Raw genomic sequence first — 19,548 nt, 5'->3', positions numbered from 1 at the left:
AATCGTTAGAATAATCGACTAATCCTAATGCAAAGTGTGTAGTTGCTGCTGCTAAATCTTTGTATTGCTGCTAAATCTTTGTATTACTCCTAAAGCAATTACGCCATGGCTTTGAAGAAGCCTGTTCAGAGGTCCGATCAGTGGCACAGAGGAATGATGAAACGTATCAAGGGTGATTACACATACAGCATATTGCCTGGACTTTTTATATTGATAAACGGTTCAGGATGCTTGGGCTTGATTGAAAGAGTCCACAGGGGATGAGCCCTGCAACATTACACTGGTGCAGCTGGATCCATAATTTGGTGCCACAAACGGGCAGGGTGAAAGACAATTATCTCATAAGTCAGTAAGCACAGCTGTCGGCAAGGTCAAGTTTCATTTATGGGCGGCATTTGCGCCTCGTTCTCTTTTCACCCTGCATGGATGAGCCCCGGGACTGCCTCAGTTCCATGATGAATACTAATGGTCGCCTCTGACAATTAGTTTCTGATGAAGTGTTTATTTACAGCATCACCTAGTTTCTCTGAGACTTCTGGAAGTGCCATGTGTTGGTAGTTTATCACTTGGTTTTGAAATGCTCTTTAGAGGGATCAGGGATATAAAAGTATTAGGGTGGTTTCACACCTGAGCGTTTGTTTCGGAACCTGGTGCATTTTCTCCCTTGGTTCGGTTCGTTTAGGCATATGTGAACACTACAATCACGCTTGGTCCGAGATCGCCTGAACGAGGTGGTCTCGGGCTCGATTGCAAACGAACTCTGGGGCAGTTCGCTTGTGGTGTGAAAGCAATGCAATCCAACCCAACAGAACAATGAACCAAATGGTATTATAATTCATAATGGGAAATGTGCTATATAAATAGCAGTAGTGTCTGATTCTGTGAGTGAGCACATTAGTTATCACAGTTGAAAACCAAAAGAGCACACCTTCATCTTAAAATGTTGTGTAATTGCGCTTCTCAGTGCGTCCGGATAAAGCCTTGATTCCTGCTCTGCTGCCGTATTAATGCGAATGTAGTATATAATTTAACAGTGGAAATGACGGCTAAATTTGTATAGCGTTTGCGTGTCTCGAAAGGTTACAAATAAAGCTCATGGAGCAAACTTGTCAATCATCTTGATGGATGACGCAGAGGAAACTCTGCCCAATAAGAGGACAGTTATTTGCCTGTGACTTGCGTGAACACATTTTGGTACGCTCTGAATGGTTGCCTTGTGAAAGCGAACCGCACCAAGAAGAAAATGCAACATTGTAACAAATTAAGTGCCTGTTTTGGAACAAAACAAACGATCTATAGGTGTGAAAATGCCTGTAGTTCTTTTCTGTTGTACACTTTTTTTATTTGGATTTAACCAAATGCTTAATAAGATGCTGTGAGTTGGAGCAGAATCTTAAACCAAATCACAATATGTGAAACCGTATCAGAGCCCTAGTTACCAAAAGTAGGCAACAAAACGTAGAATTTACCTTTTAGAACAGTAATTGGAGAGTAGCAAAAGTGAGTCTCAAGGTGTATTGCCTTAAAGGATAGTATTAAAATAAAAATAATAATAAAAAAAAGTATACAAAAATACCAAAAAATGTTACCCCCCCCCCCAAAAAAAATGCGTTGGTGTCATGGCATTGCAAAACTTTTCTTTTTTCTGTGGAACACAAAAGAAAATATGAGAAATGTCTCTCTCTCTTTTTATCTGTACAATGGAGGTCAATGGGCACCGAATCTGTTTGGTTACCAATATTATTCAAAATCTCTTTTGTGCTCTGCAGAACAAAGAAATCAATCTAGAAAAACTATCCCTAGTTAAATTAATTTGCTGTTAATTTACTCGCCCTCGGGCCAACCAAGATGTAGGTGTCTTTTTTTCTTCAGTAGAAATGTAAAAAATATTTTAAGCTGAAACTGTAAAAAAAATACAGGCAAAACAAAATGAATACCTGTGGAACCTGACGATTCATTGAGGTCTTATGAAGCGAAACGATCGGTATGTGCAAACAACATTATGACCTGTAATCCACAGCCTCGGGCAAAAAGTTCTGGAGTGCGAGCTTCCTGACATATGCTTGGGAGCGGTACTTGGATAAGGTAAAACATTGTAAACTAACGTGGCTAGTAGGCTTTAAGGCAACTAGACTAAAGTAGTATCTGGTTTAGAGATAAACTCTGTTTTATGAACCTTGTCAATGTACAGCAAATGTGATACTATGCAGACTATACGTATTTCTAAAGAGCCAATCCAATGTTGATTTGTGATTTATTTCAAGAACTGTTGCTTTGCCTTTTGTCTGAAAACTCCTTTCAGTCTGAGATTAATTTGTTGTTGCCTCAACTATTACAACACCACCTTCCACTGCATATACTGTAGTAGTAGCCTGACTTTCTTCTTTTTAGTTACAGATATGATGTAAAGCACGGATAAATAATGGAAATAGCATTTGCTGCAAAATCCGGCCCGACAGCTCTAAAATAGATAATTATTATAGGCTTACCATAGTGATATGGGCTAATGCAAAAACATGGCATGGAAGATGGATTTGTGATGTACTCACTCATTTTACATTTAGTAAAATTTTAGTACATTTTAGTAAAACCCTTTAGTTTAAAATTTAAATAGTGTAGCTTTAATATCAAAATAGTAAAGAATAAAGATCAACAGAACAGTTGCTTACAATCATCTTAAATAATGTAGAGGTCAATTTTATACCCTGACTATAGCATCATCTAGTCAAGAAACATTAAACATCAGGGTAAACTGGTGAAAAACTGTAAATCAAACTAGGGACATCCTAGTTATCTTAAAACTGTATTTTAAGACTAAAAACATTGTTTTAAGACAATGTTTGTGTAGTATGAATGTAATCTGGATTATCATCCTCTTCTGTGGCCTCATGGGATAGTAAAGTGTCCATCGTATGCACACTTAAGAATCACGCCGGAAGAAGTAGGTCATCCGGGTACTTTTTGCCTACTCTTTTATTATGAGTACTGTGAATTCGGACATGCTACGTTTGTCACACAATGTTTTGTTTTTTTTGCCTACTATATAGTAGTATTTATATAGTACTATATATTTCGTATGCAGCCTCTAAATATGCTGTAATTAAGGGAAGCTAAATGTGGCAGGAAAATGCATACCTTGCACCCAAATGTACCGAAACGCTAGTGTCTTATTTTCATGTATCTGGGGCACAATTGCATATGCTCCCACAGGTCCAGTTCTGGCTGCAGCTGTGTGAATGTTATAGTTTGTATGATTTCTAATATACACACTGAAGAGTCCCGCATGCCAGATAAATGCTAATAATATCAAGGATCACTCATATCTGTCCAAAAATAGAACTTCCACACTAAATAAGTTCTAAAATACCATTTGGACGAATAATGTTGCTCTTCATCTAATTTCTTTCTACAATGGATGAGTATTTTCAGTTATGTTCTTGTGAAACTCGGTTATAAACACACACTGTAGGCCTATATGAAGTCTGTTGTAGCACTAATAGCAGATCCTGATCTCTGATGGGATCACAGGGATGCATGACGAATATAGCTGCACTTGGATGCACCAGAAAGCATTTAGAGATTTAGGAGAGATATGGTGGGAAAGTGCATTTCATGCCTACAACAGGCAAATGTGTGTTAGTCAACAACTGTAGTTGGTGCAGAACGAGTACTCTACTACTTAATTACTTGTACACATCCCTAATCTCTAGTAGTGACAAATGTAGACACATTTTCCTCTGTGCCTTCTATGTTTAGCTGTTGTGAAGTGCCCACTGAAAATCCTTTGCCAAGCAGGGGGGTCTCCCCATTGGGAACAGGGATCAGAAAATTAGTGTTAATTACTTTTTGATCTATTGACACTAACTCTGCAGACATTCAATAGGTGTGTTACCTCTGTGCTGCAATCGCCCTCATCTATTCATTTGATTACCCAACTCTGAATAATGCATGAGCAAGTCAGCTGCTGGGAAAGCGACACCATTTGTAAAATGCTGAAAAGGCAACGCCAGCAGGATTCAATAATTTGAATGATATTATTAAACCAATCATTTGAATCCCATTATTAAAGCATAAAATGTAAACCCTGTTGGATCTGAGTTGATACTGTCCCTTAGAGCCAGATGTATTGTCTTCCACTGAGAGTGGTGCCATTGTTTGACCCTCCCTTTGATTAGTTGTGACAGCAAAGCGATGCAGATGACACTGCAAACATCCTGACTCTGGACCTCCAGCACACTGCTAATTATGTGAAGTCATTTGGACGGGACATGTTGAAATTAACAGCTTTAAAATCCGTATGACCTCTGCTCTGACTTGGTTTTCGCTTTATAGATTTGAGGTATTTCTTTCTGCTGAAGCCAGTACATATGTTATTGGGGCACCGCCAAGCTGTGTGGGAAATGGAATAGAACTTAGCTGCTTTGCTCAAACTGCTGTCATAATGAAATATGTGATGTCTCATTTTCATGCAGCCCTGCACATTCAACTGGGACACACATAAGATCTGAGTGCAACGAATTACATTTAATCACAACAGTTCTTTAGTCCCTGTAAGCTCACAGCCTTATACACTTGCATAAAAGCCATCAAAACTCTCATTTTAATCACACTAGACATAAAACTTCTTCTTTGGAGGTTCTATGGAAAGCTTTTTTCGCATCAAGTCTGGAGTGCTTCAGTCTTTTGCTTTCAGAAATGATCAATTGGCATTATGTTTTCCTATCCAGTCTCCATTCCGATAATGACGGCAGCTTTGAGCTGCAGGGATGGGAGCATTGTTTTCCCGACTGAGAGGGAGAGAGATGCAGTGTCTAATGCTTGTCCTGGAGCTTCCACTAAAGCTCCCCTGTATTATTACGCCAGTGACCCTCAGGAGAACATGGCTGATGAATTGTTATTGCCTCTCACTCCATACTAACTTCTGTTTGAAGATAGATCCTGACAAGATACCTGAGACAGAGAGAGGGAGAGGGATTTGTGACATTCATCAGTTGGTGGAGAGATATAACGATTTTGAAGTTTTCATAGTTTGACACATTCAAACAGTTGCTACTGTATGCAGTTTAATTTGCTATTTGCTGGGTGTGAGACTTGGAACACTATGACCAAACTTGATCCCTACAGCCATGGCCAAATGTATCGGCCACAAATGTATGTGTTTTGCAAAGTTTGCTGCTTGTGTTGATTTACGTTGTTTCTAAAATATTGTGCTGTGATCAGATGCAGTTTAAATACTTGCAAAAATATTCATTGGCCAGCTAACATCATTTCATTTACCGAATCATCAAAAACTTAAAGGAGAGAGGTTTAACTGCAGTGAAGAAGGCTTCAGGACGTCCCAGAGTATCAAGAAAGCGCCTGGACCGTCTCCTCTTTAGTCAGCTATGGATTTGTGTCACCACCAGTGCAGAGTTTGCTCAATATTGGCAGCAGGGGGGTGTGAGTGCATCCGCGCACACACACACACACACACACACACACACACACACACACACACACACACACACACACACACACACACACACACACACACACACACACACACACACACACACACACACACACACACACACACACACACACACACACACACACACACACACACACACACACACACACACACACACACACACAGCGAGGACAAGACTTTTGGACAATGGCCTGATGTCAAGAAGGGCAGCAAAGAAGCCGCTTTTCTGACTGAAATTCTTCAGGAAGTACAAAGATTGGACAGTTATTTTGCAAAGTTATTTTCTCTGATGAAGCCACCTTCCAACTGTTTGAGACATCTGGAATATCGATTGTCCGGAGAAGAAAAGGTGAACGCTATCATGAGTCCTGTGCTGTGCCAACAGTGAAGCCTCCTGAGACCATCCATGTGTGGTTGCTTTTCATTCATGGGAGTGGGCTCCCTTACAATTCTGCCCAAAAACACTGGCATGAATAAAGACTGGTATCAAAACGTCCTACAAGAGCAACTTCTCCCAATGATCCAGGAGCAGTTTGGTGATCATCTGTGCATTTTCCAGCATGATGGAAAGGGCCGTCTGTACGTTTCACACGGGCCAAAAAAAAAAAAAATAAAAAAAAAAAAAAATATATATATATATATATATTAGGGCTGTCAAAGTTAGCGCGTTAATAACGCGTTAACGCAAAATCATATTAACGGCACTAATTTTTTTAACGCTCGATTAACGCAGCGCGTATTTTCTGTTTAACCCGTGGCCCAAAACCTAGTTGGAGAAATGGAGATACACAGTGTTGCCAACTTAGCGACATTGCAGACCCATTTAGCGATTTTTTTTATTTTTTTTTTTTTATTTTTTTTTCCTTCAACAAAGCGCCCAAACCTTATTTAGTTTCTGAGAATCTACCGGTACCGCCGGTACTGCTCTCCCAGCACGCGCGCGCGCCTCTCTCTCTCTCTCTTCGTCTCGCGATGGAGAGAGGAGCAGCGCTTTAATTCAGTTAAACACAGAATTTATGTTGCTTCTCTAATTTTACATGCAAGTATAGCCGAAATCAGAGCACAGATATTGTCTTTATTTTCTGTGTATTTGATTTCACCAGACGACGGCTCGATTATCAGGATTTTTTTGCAGATTAACATCTTGGAAGGGAGAGCTGGTTATGTCTAAGGGCCTGTTCACATATCGCGTTTTTTGCGCGCGCAAGTTCGTTATTTCAAATGTAGGCGCGCGGTATGCGCGCTCATAATGGAAGCGACGCGGTCGCGGTGCGACGCGCTCGTTTTTTCCAAGCGCGTCCGCGCCGCATCGAGATAAAAACATCTCAACTTTTCAGAATGCCGCAAGCGCACCGCAGGTCACGTGACAAGAAACGAGCTTAGCAACGACAGACGCCTCCAGAGCGCAACCACCCGAGCGCTTTGGAAAAAGGAGAACGCGGCGCGCCTAGCGTTTTCTATGCGTTTTTAGGCGCGATATGTGAACGCCGCCTTAATGGGTCGCGTTCCAGTCACCATTTCATATTCATTGCGTTGTTTGACAACAGAAACAGCAAAATATACCAATGAAAACAGTTTTATTGAGAATTTAGCTTCATCAAAATGGGCACAGAGAGAGACAAACTATAATGTAATAATAAATAATAAATGTACATTTAGCATTTTCAGAGGAGCTGCCCTGTCATGCAAAAATCTAAACATGTTTGTGTTAATTGCTCAGTGCAAAGAAAGAGAAGTAATGGGAACCTGGTATTTCTTTGTTCTTTCTACATGTGTCTAATAGATATGAACAAGTTCTTTGAAAAACATCTTTGACCTTTGAAACATGTCTCTTCATGCTCTATGTTGACTATGGTTTCAATAATAAACATACATTTGCATAAAGCATCCATATTTATCCATGCCCACGTTGATTAGAGTATTACAAACTTGAAAAGTATTAATTTAAGGTACATTTAGAAAAAATAAAAAAATGTGCGATTAATCGCGAGTTAACTCATGACAATCATGCGATTAATCGCGAGCCCTAATATATATATATATATATATATATATATATATATATATATATATATATATATATATATATATATATATATATATATATATATATATATATATATATATATATATATATATAATAATATAAATATAATATAAATATAATATTGCTTTAAGCCCGTATATCGGTCCAATGGGCGGTCTCCAATAATATGGGTGGAAGTTTTTGCGCGTTACGGTTTTTCTTTTTACGCAAAACAACAAGATTAAATGAAGTACATTTACTCATATGTATTAACTCGTTATTTCATCTGACTTTTATGATATCTGGGCATAAGTGTTTGATTTATTCTTTTTAACACTTATGTTAAAAAATTATGTTTTACCTGCTCAGATCAGGAAGCTATGTCGCTTAGAGGTCCTCGCATCTTCTGCGGGTCTCACAATCGCAATCTCGTCAGTTTTGGTCATCAAACAGAGGTAATTGCTATATACCTGAGATCGGTCACGTTCACGTTTACACAATCAAATATACTTTGGTATAGCCCCCATGGAATTGCATACACTTGAACTTAATTTAAACGTTTACTTCAGTAGAGTTATGGCCACTATTACAGATATAAGTTGAACAACATTACTTCTCTCATAATAGCTTTGGATTGGCAATGTCGTGATTTCCAACGTAAACTTATCTAAAGTAACATTAAATTAAAACAGAGGTATTTAGACACACCCAGATTTAGGTTGATCAAACAGCATTTGCTGCCCAATATCGAAATAACTTTATGCAAACCAAGTACACTTGAATTTCATCAAGCTCACTGTTCATGAACTCTTGGAAGTGCTTGCACAAAGGATAGTAACATCTCATTCTGTGTTCCTGGAATCTGAATATCTGGACTTGTCCAGTGACTACTGAGAAAGATCAGCTGACAACAGGGGAAAGTCCTTGTGGCGGCACGGAGAGACGGCTGACAGGAGGGAATAGACCCCATTGGGACAGTCATGGGTTATCTTCCCATTTCTGTAGTTTTCCATGCTTCGCAGTATGTTGGAAACACCCGCTTTAGCTACAGAAAGGCAACATATGAGAATACCCCTAGAGTCTGCGAGAGCGGGGGCGGAAGATGACTCATTGACTGACAACATGGTAACGACTGGACTGGAAACGACTACGAGTAATGAGAGCACAGCACAAGAGAACACCACAGCAACTGTCACAAGTTCCGCTGCAACAGCAGGCCACAAACAGATGCAGGTATGTGTCTGTGGTTGGAGGAAAGTTACATCACACCATGCGTTGAGGATCCACAAGGGGAAGAAGGGGTGTTTGGGTATAGAGAGACAGAGGCCTTGCATTGATCACTTTCTGCGAAAGCGATCAAATCAGTCGAATGAAGCACAGCAACTGGACGCAAACCTGCTTGCAGTGCATCAGTACCACTGTCATAGAGGATGTAAACTCAAGCACCGAAGTAACAACTGAGGTGGAACCAACAACAGGAGTGGAACTCACCCAGCCTCCCAGACCTGCAGTCGAGAGGAGACTACCAGGGCACAGACCGTATGTGAAGTGGCCTGGCGCCAGTGACAAGAAGTTGTGGGAAACAGTGAATACTGACCTTACCTTGACCCTTGAGAAACTTCGAGGCACAGTGGAGAAGAAGTTGGAGAGGATGGGGGAGAAAGGTTCCAACCCCACCAGTTTCCAGGAGGCAACAAGGATTCAAGCGCCTCGTTCAAGAAAGGAGACAGCTTAAGAAACAGTGGAAGAAGGCCTCGGAAGTGGAAAAGGAGGGCATAGAGGCACTTCAGGCTGACATCAAAACCCGGTTGGCATCCCTCCGTAGAGCAGAGAACCTACGGAAACGCAGAAGGAAGAAAGAGCAAACTAGAACTCGATTCTATAAAGATCCCTTCAAGTTCCTTAAAAGTCTCTTCACGAAGGAAAAAAGTGGAGCTCTAAAAACAACAAAGACAGACCTAGAGGAGCACCTGAGAACAACAAACTTTGACTCAAAGCGACATGAACATCTGGCCATCCTATCAGATATCCCACCCATTGAACCCCCGGAACATCATATTGAGACCAGCCCTCCGACATGGAAAGAGGTGGAAAACATAGTTTGACGGGCAAGAACAGCATCAGCCCCGGGGCCAAATGGAGTCCCGTACAAAGTGTATAAGAACGCACCAGACATCCTGAGGTTTCTCTGGTACCAGATCCAAATGGCCAAAGTGGAGAAAAGGGACCTCCATGTAGTCTTCCTCGACCTCGCCAATGCATTTGGCTCTGTGCCCCATGAACTCCTGTGGTCTGCCTTCAGATTTTTCCACATACCGGACACCATCACAACCCTGGTGAAGTCGTACTTCCAGGATCTGCAGTTCTGCTTCACCACCTCAGAGTTCACCACCTCATGGCAGTGCCTGAATGTAGGTATAATGGCGGGATCTACCATTTCTCCGTTGCCATTTATAATGACAATGGAGGTTATCATCAGATCCTCAAAATGGGTTGCTGGTGGACAGCGAGTCGACTCTGGTTTCCGCCTCCCTCCACTCAGAGCCTACATGGACGACATTACAACATTGACCACCACTGTTCCATGCACCAGGAGACTGCTCAGAAAACTCAAGGAGAACATCAGCTGGGCCCGTATGAAGATTAAACCATCCAAGTCACGCAGCATCTCGATTGTGAAGGGAGTACTCTCTGACCTGAAATTCTTCATCGGAGATGACCAAATCCCAACAGTGTCTGAGCAGCCAGTAAAAAGCCTTGGAAGGTGGTATGATGCAAGCCTGAAGGACAAAGACCAGGTGCAACAGCTGCGCAAAGACATCAGTAGTAGCCTACAGTCCATCGACAACACCCAGCTACCTGGAAAGTTAAAGGCCTGGTGTCTGCAGTTTGGTCTCCTACCCCGGGTGTTGTGGCCCCTAGTAGTGTATGAGGTTCCAATCTCAATAGTGGAGAAGATGGAAAGAGGAGTCACAGGCTACTTAAAGAAGTGGCTCGGAGTTCCACGATGCCTTACCACCATAGGCCTCTATGGAGATGGTGTCCTCAAGCTGCCCCTCACCAGTCTAACAGAGGAATTCAAGTGTGCAAAAACCAGGCTCCAGATGACACTGAATGAATCTCGAGACCCAGTGGTGAGCAACAACGCACCGACCTTGGCAACTGGGCGCAAATGGAGGCCAGGAAAAGCTGTCCAGGATTCAACAGCAGCCCTCAGACATGCTGACATTGTGGGTCATGTTCAGCAAGGGAGAGGAGGCCTTGGGCTAACTAGCCGTGCTGTTTGGAGTAAGGCCACTGCACCAGAGCGGTGGAAGATGGTAGTGCAGGAAGTATGCCATCAGGAGGAGGCTGCAAGGTGGGCCAAGGCAGTCTCTCTTGCCAAACAGGGACAGTGGACTCGATGGGATAGTGTGGAGAAGAGGAAGATCAGCTGGAAGGATCTGTGGGCCATGGAAGCGAGGCGGTTGAGCTTTTCCATCAGAGCAACATATGATGTCCTTCCAACACCAGTTAATCTTCACCAATGGTATGGTGAAGATCTGGACTGTGCCCTCTGTTCCATGCCAGCCAACCTCAGGCACATTCTCACAGGGTGTAAAACAAGCCTCACCCAAGGACGCTACACTTGGCGTCACAACCAAGTCCTAAAAAACCTTGCGTCCGGCCTGGAGGACAAGCGAGCTGCCACCAACTCCCTACCACCCCCAGCAGCATCACACCCCCTACGGACGACTTTTGTCCGCGAAAGGGCAAAACCACCGAAGAGCAGCTCTACACCATCAGAGCGACTGGAAAATGCTAGCTGACATTGGTCGGCAACTTGTGTTTCCTCCGGAGATCGCAACCACCACCCTAAGACCTGACATGGTGCTCTGGTCCCGTTTGCTCAAGAAGGTCTTCATTATTGAGCTCACAGTACCCTGGGAGGACTCAGTAGATGAGGCTTATGAGCGAAAACATCTGCACTATGCCGATCTAGCTGCCGAAGCACGGCATCATGGCTGGAACACAGAAGTCCGACCAGTGGAGGTGGGCTGCAGAGGTTTTGTGGCAACATCTACAACCAGACTGCTTAGAGACCTGGGAATTAAGGGCCAGAGCCAGCGTTCGGCAATCAGAGCTGTATCGGAGACGGCAGAAGGCAGCAGTCAGTGGCTCTGGATGAAGAGGAAAGACCTCAGCTGGGCCCCGAAGTGAGAGGGCCAGGAGGTATGCGGTCAACAATGCTTGACTCAGGGAGGAGGACGCCCCTTCCGTGCATGGTCCCATGGGATGTTGGCTATCAACAACAAGGCAACTCCTATGACTAATTGGGAATGGGACGCAAGCGTAGGCTTGATCCCTCTGTCGCTGGCCGCCTGTGGGGAAGGGTGTATAGTGTGAAAGGCCGAAACACCCTAGGAACCAAAGATACACTACTGACAATGCGCTCCCCAAATTTCATCAGGCTCACTGTTCATGAACTCTTGGAAGTGCTTGCACAAAGGATAGTAACATCTCATCTTGTGTTCTTGGAATCTGAATGAATGTCAAATATTAGTCGTCATTAATCTGACGCAGACTTGCGGGGACATTGGGAAAACAATTTTAGAGTCAGTCAGAATAAAATCAAATGTTTAATTTATTGACCAGGTAATAGAACAATAATTCAAAATCCAATTCATATAATAAAATCACTGGTCGCTCAAACATAATAACAACAATTCGGAAATCGAGGAATTAAAGAAATATTTACCTGGCAACGAAAAACTACGCACAGCGATTGTGTGGGAAGTCTACCTACAGACTCCCTGAACCTTTTTCACATTTTCCTTATAAACCCAGATAATTCAGTATTCTTACCAAATGGTTGCGTCTGTCATTATAATTAGATTTCGGTCCCCTGTTGAGGGGTTCACAACTGTGAGATCAGAATTTGTAATTGAATGGGTTCTTGTTTTAAATATAGGATGTAGTTTGAATGGAGGATCTGGGGGAGGGAACACCTTTAAGGGACACATCACTTTTCTCATATTTTATAACTTCTTTTAGCTTTTCATTATGGTTGGGAGAATGAGACCATTTTACCAGACGCACTGAGACAATTTAAATGATACCAAACATGTATAGTTACTTTTTGTACATGCTTAACACTGCATAGGTTTTCAGCGAGTTTTAGGTGAGGAGGGGAAGGGGGGAGAAGGGGGGAGAAGGGGGAGATGGTGAGACTGTAAAAGTGAGGTGTGAACTGCACTCTGTGGTGCATCTCGGATGTTGCTGTTACATATGTGAGAGATTAAATGTTAATTCTCAGTAGAGTCTTTTGTTTTCTCAAGGGGTTGCTCAAACTTGCTGGCACCCGCCTTACATTGCATACATTAGTAATGATGATTTAATGCACAGTGCTTTATATAAAATTATTATGTTTAAAAAAAATGTTTTGTTTGTTTTTGTTACACCGAGAAGCAATATAATATGGAAGAGAGGGATGCATCTTCATAGCCAGGAAATTGTTTTTTTACATGAGATGATGACTGCAGTCATTTCACTGTCCAAGGAAAAGCTGTTGGAATTTTTTTTTTTAATTCTACATAAGGTGTCTGCTACAGTATGTTAATCACATGACCAGTCGAATACTGCTTATTTTATCTTGGTCTGTTGTTGGAAACATGATTGCGGAATAAATTAACTGTGTGACAAAAACATATCTGCGAAAAGGGTACATGTATGTCTACATCGGAAAGCAAACCTTTTTACTTTTGCATGATACTGCATCCTCTCCTGTAGGTGTCACTGTAAATCCAATACCACCATTATCAGCTATTTTGGAAGACATCAGAGAACTAGACCAAAACCATTCAAAATTGCTATTCGGAAGTATTAATACCGTCTGAAAAATCTGTCCATATCTAGTGATCCTCATTCATGGGGATCTTTAATAAAGCAGTGTTAGCAATTGCAGTCGACTTTAATTTTGGACTTTCAACTGCGTATGTTTAGATAAAGTAGCACTCAGTGAAATCGTTAGCTTCAGTGTGGTGCTTATTTTTCCCCCAGTAGATCCCCTAAGAGGAGGAAGCATTTTCACCTCTCTAGCCACCACCTTTTTTTTTTTTTTTTTTTTTTTGTGAAATTGAACCACTCTCCTGCATTAGTTCTTGTCCTTGATGGAAGGATTAACCCTCCTCGAGTTCCATTAAAAGGCAGCCTCGCCACCTCTGGCCCAACTGTCATGTTTTTCAGCGCCAGCAAGGACAAGAAAGTTTAGGTGTAAAAATGCAATATCCTAAAATCTTGCCTCGTAATTCAAGCCTTGAACTCCTTTAGCAGCAGGATCTTTACTTGGTCACTTCAATTATAAACTACAGCCCTGGTTCAATCGGATCTCTTGTCAGGTCCATCCAGAATGCCTTTCCATTCTAATGTTTGAACTAAAGTGGAGGTTTTTAATTCCAATTTTGTTTGCTTTGTGCCTCTCTTGCAAGGCTGTTTGCCAGAAATCATTTTTGAATGGAAAAATGACAGAAAACAATGAATGGTCAAATTCAATAAAAATGTTTTTTCTATAATTAATGCTAAATCACTCTAATTTTCCTTTTCTTTCCTCACAGCTCAGCCAAATCCACCCAAAATCCATGAGGGATGGTGGGCTTACAAAGAAGTTGTTCAGGGGAGCTTTGTTCCAGGTAATCATTTTACAACAGCTTTTTATCAGTTCACAAATGGTGTTCCCTATGCTCATGTCACACACATGGATTGTACTAATTACAGAGCAATTATTGCTTTGTGACGTAAAATCACTTTTTTTTAATCATTGAGTAAATATTATCTCACTAACAACTTTATTAATTAAAGTTAATTAACAGTGTTGGAATCAGTGAAGCTGATTTTTTTTAATGTTTATTTACAAAAACCACCAGCATGAACCAATTCACTGGAATGATTCTGACTTTCTTTAATTCTTCTTTAACTCCTGTAGAGATTGTTGGAGATTTATTAATTCCCTTTCACTTACCTGGCAGTAAAGCTGCGTGCATACAGTGTGACATTAAAAACAGTTTTGTACTTCTCATTGACAGCATGATGCAGGATTAGAGCTCCCGAAAGAAAGTGGAAGAGTTCACAGCATTAATTAAAATGCCAGACATGTTGAAATGCATGAAAGATTTAAGTTTCCTCTATTTTTGTAAAAATATTCTATTTTTCAGTTGTTCAGATTAAGGGTTCTTCTGAAATGTTTACAAGATCAAGAATCTGTCCAATTTTTTCCAAGATGTTCTGACTTCAGTAATAGGGAAGTGAGGATGCCAGTTTTGTAAATTCGGTTTTTAAGAGGGAGAGACTATCCTTTTTAATTAACTTTGAAGCAATAATTTAGTGTAAGAAATTTGAATCAGTTAAAATGCGGATTTTAAAAATCAATAAATGTTTGCCACTTTCATTATCAGTGCCACATTTATACAGATCTCAGAGACATTGGGTCTCATTTAAGAAATGAATGTACGACAGAAAACTGGTAGTACAGTCGTTTCAATACAAAACTTGGCATTTATCAATATGGATGTGAGCGATGGCTAAGATCAAATCTCACGTCAGGTCTCAGCTTGTGTAAGTTTATATAAGTTAGCATGAACTTGCGTGCAGCATAGTAAATTGGGTGGAGACTTGTGATGAGAACATTTTGTTGATTTATATTATTTTCCTGACTGAGTCTGACAACCGAACAATCATTAACCGTTAAACGACTAGATTAGAATAGCAAATTAAAATTTAATTAAAATAGAATAGATGGGTGTATGTGACCCATTAATACCACAAATGTTTTATTTCCAGGGGTTTAGCTTATAGCTTTACATGCACAAAGAGCAGCATAAACAACAGAACACAAGGATTCAGCAGCAGAGAAAAACAGATAAGATTAACTATAAAAAAGGCCTAAATATAGGACTACATGATATCTCACTTAAATAATTAAAGGCACAATATGTAAGATGTTTGGATTAAAATATCCAAAAACCACTAGAATCGTGTTATATATTTTGTTGACTTGTGTACTTGCATAATCCCAGATGTTTCACTCCAGAGAAATAAGCAATTTTAACCAGGACACGGACCGTGTCATTGTGTCGCCTATCGGCGATACCATACCTGCGTTACCCACGATTTCCTTTTTTTTTTCTTTTTTTTTTCAGAAACATTAGAAACACCAAAGACGCTTTAATATATTATGTTTTATTAGACAAGGGAACAGCTGTTTGGATACATTTATAGACAGAAAACTGATCCTTGTTATATAGCTCAACACTGTTAGTCTTATTGTTTGAATCGCTTGTTTTCTTGATTTTCCGTGAGTACCATGTTTTTACCATGCCTCAGAGAAAAACACTATTTTGTCAAATGGCTAACATAACATAATCAGATGCAGCTTTATTTTTAGTAACAGTAATGCAGCATTTTCTCCGTCATACAATAAATGCATGCATCAAAAGCAAATACATGCTTTAAAGTTAATTGCATGCCGTTTAGCAACACAAGCCATCCAGCATTTATTAATATGATATTGTAATATCGATCTAGCTTACTGCGTTACCCTACCCTGGTAATCCAGAGTTCTCGTGAGAGCACAAGTTGAATTTGCTCAGCGAGTTACTCTGGTGTCGAATAATGATGCTCATTAAATATGCCCCTCGATCTGAGCTGCACCAATCACATCGGGTTATCTGATATAGGCGGGCCAGAGGCGAGCTAAACAAATGACGACAGTGCTGTGACGTTGAAGTCATTAGTAAACATTGCAAGATGGCTATGGATGAACACCAGTTGTTTGAAACTGCTTTGGCCGCTACAATGAACGAGTTAGACTTGGCTTTTTATTTAAAACAGGAACAAAAGACGCCGCTCGAATCGCTCCTTTGCAAGAAGGACGTTTTTGCTGTTTTGCCGACCGGATACGGTAAGAGTCTAATCTACCAGTTAGCTCCGCTGGTAGCTATAGCGTATGCGGTTTATTGTTGTGATTGGTCGTAGTGTTATCCAATTGTGTGCAGTGAGATTTTCAAATGCATGCTTGGTGCCGCCCCTCGAGCTGGGCGATTTTCATTAGTCGACGCCAGACCATTAATCTTTTAGATTTAGGTCTGGGTTTCCAGGCTAGCGTTACCCCACATACGCTTGACCTGAAGAAGTGAAAGCGTAACCTTTTCTGAATCTTTTACCCATCTCATGGTAACAAGATTATTTAAAAAAAACTAAATTCTGTTAAAGAACTTGCATGATATATATATTTTTTTTACTGCATGGATGTGTGGAAAGATTAATAATGCTCAACATGGCTACAGTAGCAAAGTTAATTTTAATACAGTCTTGACAATTCCATATTGTGTCCGTGCCCAACCAACCATTTATCAAGATTTGCTACATTAATGTCCATAATCATCTTGTTTTGGTGGTAGCACATTAGCACTAAAGTAGTCATTAATAAGCAAAAGGTTCCATGTCAATTGCTCCAACTAGATTCGGCTACTGCAGTGCATTTAGCATTAGCCACAGACCGAGCACTCACTATCATCCATACCCACTACAAAACAGGCATATAACGATGGAATATTGACTTCAGAGCTTGAAATTTTTTAATTTCTGTCCTGTTTTCAGAGGATGGACACTTCCATGATATCACAATGTGCCACCACGGTGGGTGTTTTGATTAATCACAGAAGGTGTTATTGCGACTGGTTAGCAACACGCTGGTTTTGTTTATATCAGCATGGGTATGAAAATCACATTTCATTGGTTCAGACTCATGCTATCTATAATTCACTATGAATATTCACAAAGTTTGAACGCTGCACTTTACAACTATACCAAACTTGTGCTGAGGAGAAGCACCAGCAAAGGAAAGTCACCTTCATTTATATAGCGCTTTTAACAACATAGATTGTTTCAAAGCAGCTTTACAGTTATAATAGAAAATTAAAGTAACAGAGATTGTTTTGGCTTTACAGCAGCTCTAGAATAAAGATATTGTCCAGCTTAAGTTAGTTTTGATTGATTCACTTCCGTCGCAACGATTATTAGTTATTAACTTAGGGGTAACATGACACCGTTCTAACAGAAAACCCTTAGGTTCTCTCTGCACAAACTTTAAAAATGTGAACCTGTGAGAACGCTGATGGCGTGCACATGCGCATTATGTGTTCAGTCTATAGGTATGCGCGTTTGAATATATATTTGCACAGGCGTGTAGTCCTCCTTTACAAACAAACTACTTGTCTGGCCTTAATTTACAATACAGAAGTTTTATCGCTTCCGCGTAGCAACGTGAACCGGAATTATCCCGACAATGTTTTATCTGTATAGTGTGTGAAGGGAAGAAGGCCTTCACAGGGGAGAGACTAGTTGACACTTCAGGACTGCGTTGTCGTCGTGTCCAGGCGCAGGTCCTTCATCAGATCTGGATACGGCCTGGATCCGGCGGACTGCGGTAAACCTCGGGATAAACAGAGAAACTAATATTAGTGTAGACGCCATTCTTCGTATGAAGTAACAAGTACATCAGGTTTTATGGGAAGTGTTCTCGGTTCTGGCTGACCTAATCTATGCAGCCTAACATTGAATTCTATAATGTGTTATGTGTATGCTAGGTCAAAGAAATGTGTTTTTAGTCTAGATTTAAACTGACAGAGTGTGTCTGCTTCCCGGACAATGGTGCTAAATGGGAAAATGATCTACCACCAGCAGTCGATTTTGATATTCTAGGTATTATCAACTGGCCGGAATTTTGAGATCGCAATAGACGTAAAGGACTATAATGCATTAAGAGCTCGCTCAAGTACTGCAGAGCTAAACCATATAGTGCTTTTGAGTAATCAGCTATATTTTAAAATGTATTCGATGTTTAAAAGGGTGGTATAATGCCCTTTTCACAAGATGTAAAATAAGTCTTTGATGTCCCAAGAGTGTATGGGAAGTTTTAGCTCAAAATACCCCACAGATATTTTTATATAGCATGTTAAGTCAATTTTTGAGGGTGAGCAAAAACACACTGTTTTGTGTCTGTTCCTTTGAATGCAAATGAGCTGCTGCTCCCAGCACAGAGGGCGGAGCTTCAACAGCTTTATGTTCAAACCGGATTAAGACAATGATGGAGAGACTCAAGAAGAGGTGACATGTAAGCTAGTCGCATCCAAAGCAGTATCTAAAGCCCTTGCATTCTTACTATCCTTGATTAAAGTTTGGATGCGTGTCTCTAGTTCTGAAATCTTTTAAGAAATCTTGAGTAAGACATTACTCACCGTGTTTGTTGACTGATCCTACTCACCACAGTTGTTTGATTTGTAAAAGGCGCGTGCACGCGCAAGAGAAAAGACGGCAAGCACGGATGGCAGGTTAACAGGCTAGCGAGATACTTGCGTGTTGTGCTAGTGATAACGATTTAGATAAAAGCTAGCGATGTCAGATTAATGTGACAGGCAATATTAGACAATATCTAATATATGTTGATGAGTATGTTAAATTAAAAACGTATGGAAAGGTACTCCTCTCAGAAAACGATAAAAAAAATTAAAATTCCAAAATGTACACATTTCACCTGTTTTGCCTGTTGCTCAGCCCGTGCGCATTCCGACTCATTTTGCCAGCACGGGTCACAATTCATTTTGGCTTGATGTTTTTATGTTGTTTATTATAATGAATGCCACTGTAACCTAATTTGTGTTTTATTTTATAGTTTAATATATTATTTATAGCTACTTTTTTTTTAAATATGTGCTCTGTTCTGAATACCATTCAATTTAAAGGATTTGTTGTGGAGTGAGGGGAAAAGAACCTAGGCTATAGTGTTTATAATGTAATTATTTGCAATTATGAGGTTAATGGGTGTTCTTTCTTGGAGTAAGATCAATTTCTCTTTCATGTGATTACTTCCTCTTCTTGGCCAGGTTACATTTCTCCATGTCGTAAATCCTTGGGGCAAGGCTTCTAAAAAGTGAATATTTAAGGTCAAGAACAATTATTTGCCCCCTTTTATTAAATACTTTTTGCAACCTCCTTTTTCCAAGATAACAGCTCTGAG

At 40.6% G+C, this 19,548-nt stretch overlaps 1 protein-coding gene across 1 annotated transcript in view; it reads left to right on the top strand.

Annotated features, from left to right (window-relative positions):
• The window catches only part of ca10a (carbonic anhydrase Xa), a 195,736-nt gene that overhangs the window by 8,925 nt on the left and 167,263 nt on the right, over positions 1-19,548 (top strand). The window contains exon 2 of the mRNA XM_084135487.1: positions 14,090-14,164. Coding sequence (XP_083991613.1) covers positions 14,090-14,164 — 75 coding nt within the window. The remainder of the gene's footprint in view (positions 1-14,089; positions 14,165-19,548) is intronic.

This window comes from Abramis brama (assembly GCF_963993115.1).
Source record: "Abramis brama genome assembly, chromosome: 14".
Classification (NCBI taxonomy): domain Eukaryota; kingdom Metazoa; phylum Chordata; class Actinopteri; order Cypriniformes; family Leuciscidae; genus Abramis; species Abramis brama.
The sequence above is the reverse complement of the archived record's forward strand: the minus strand, read 5'-3'. Positions and strand labels throughout refer to the sequence as shown.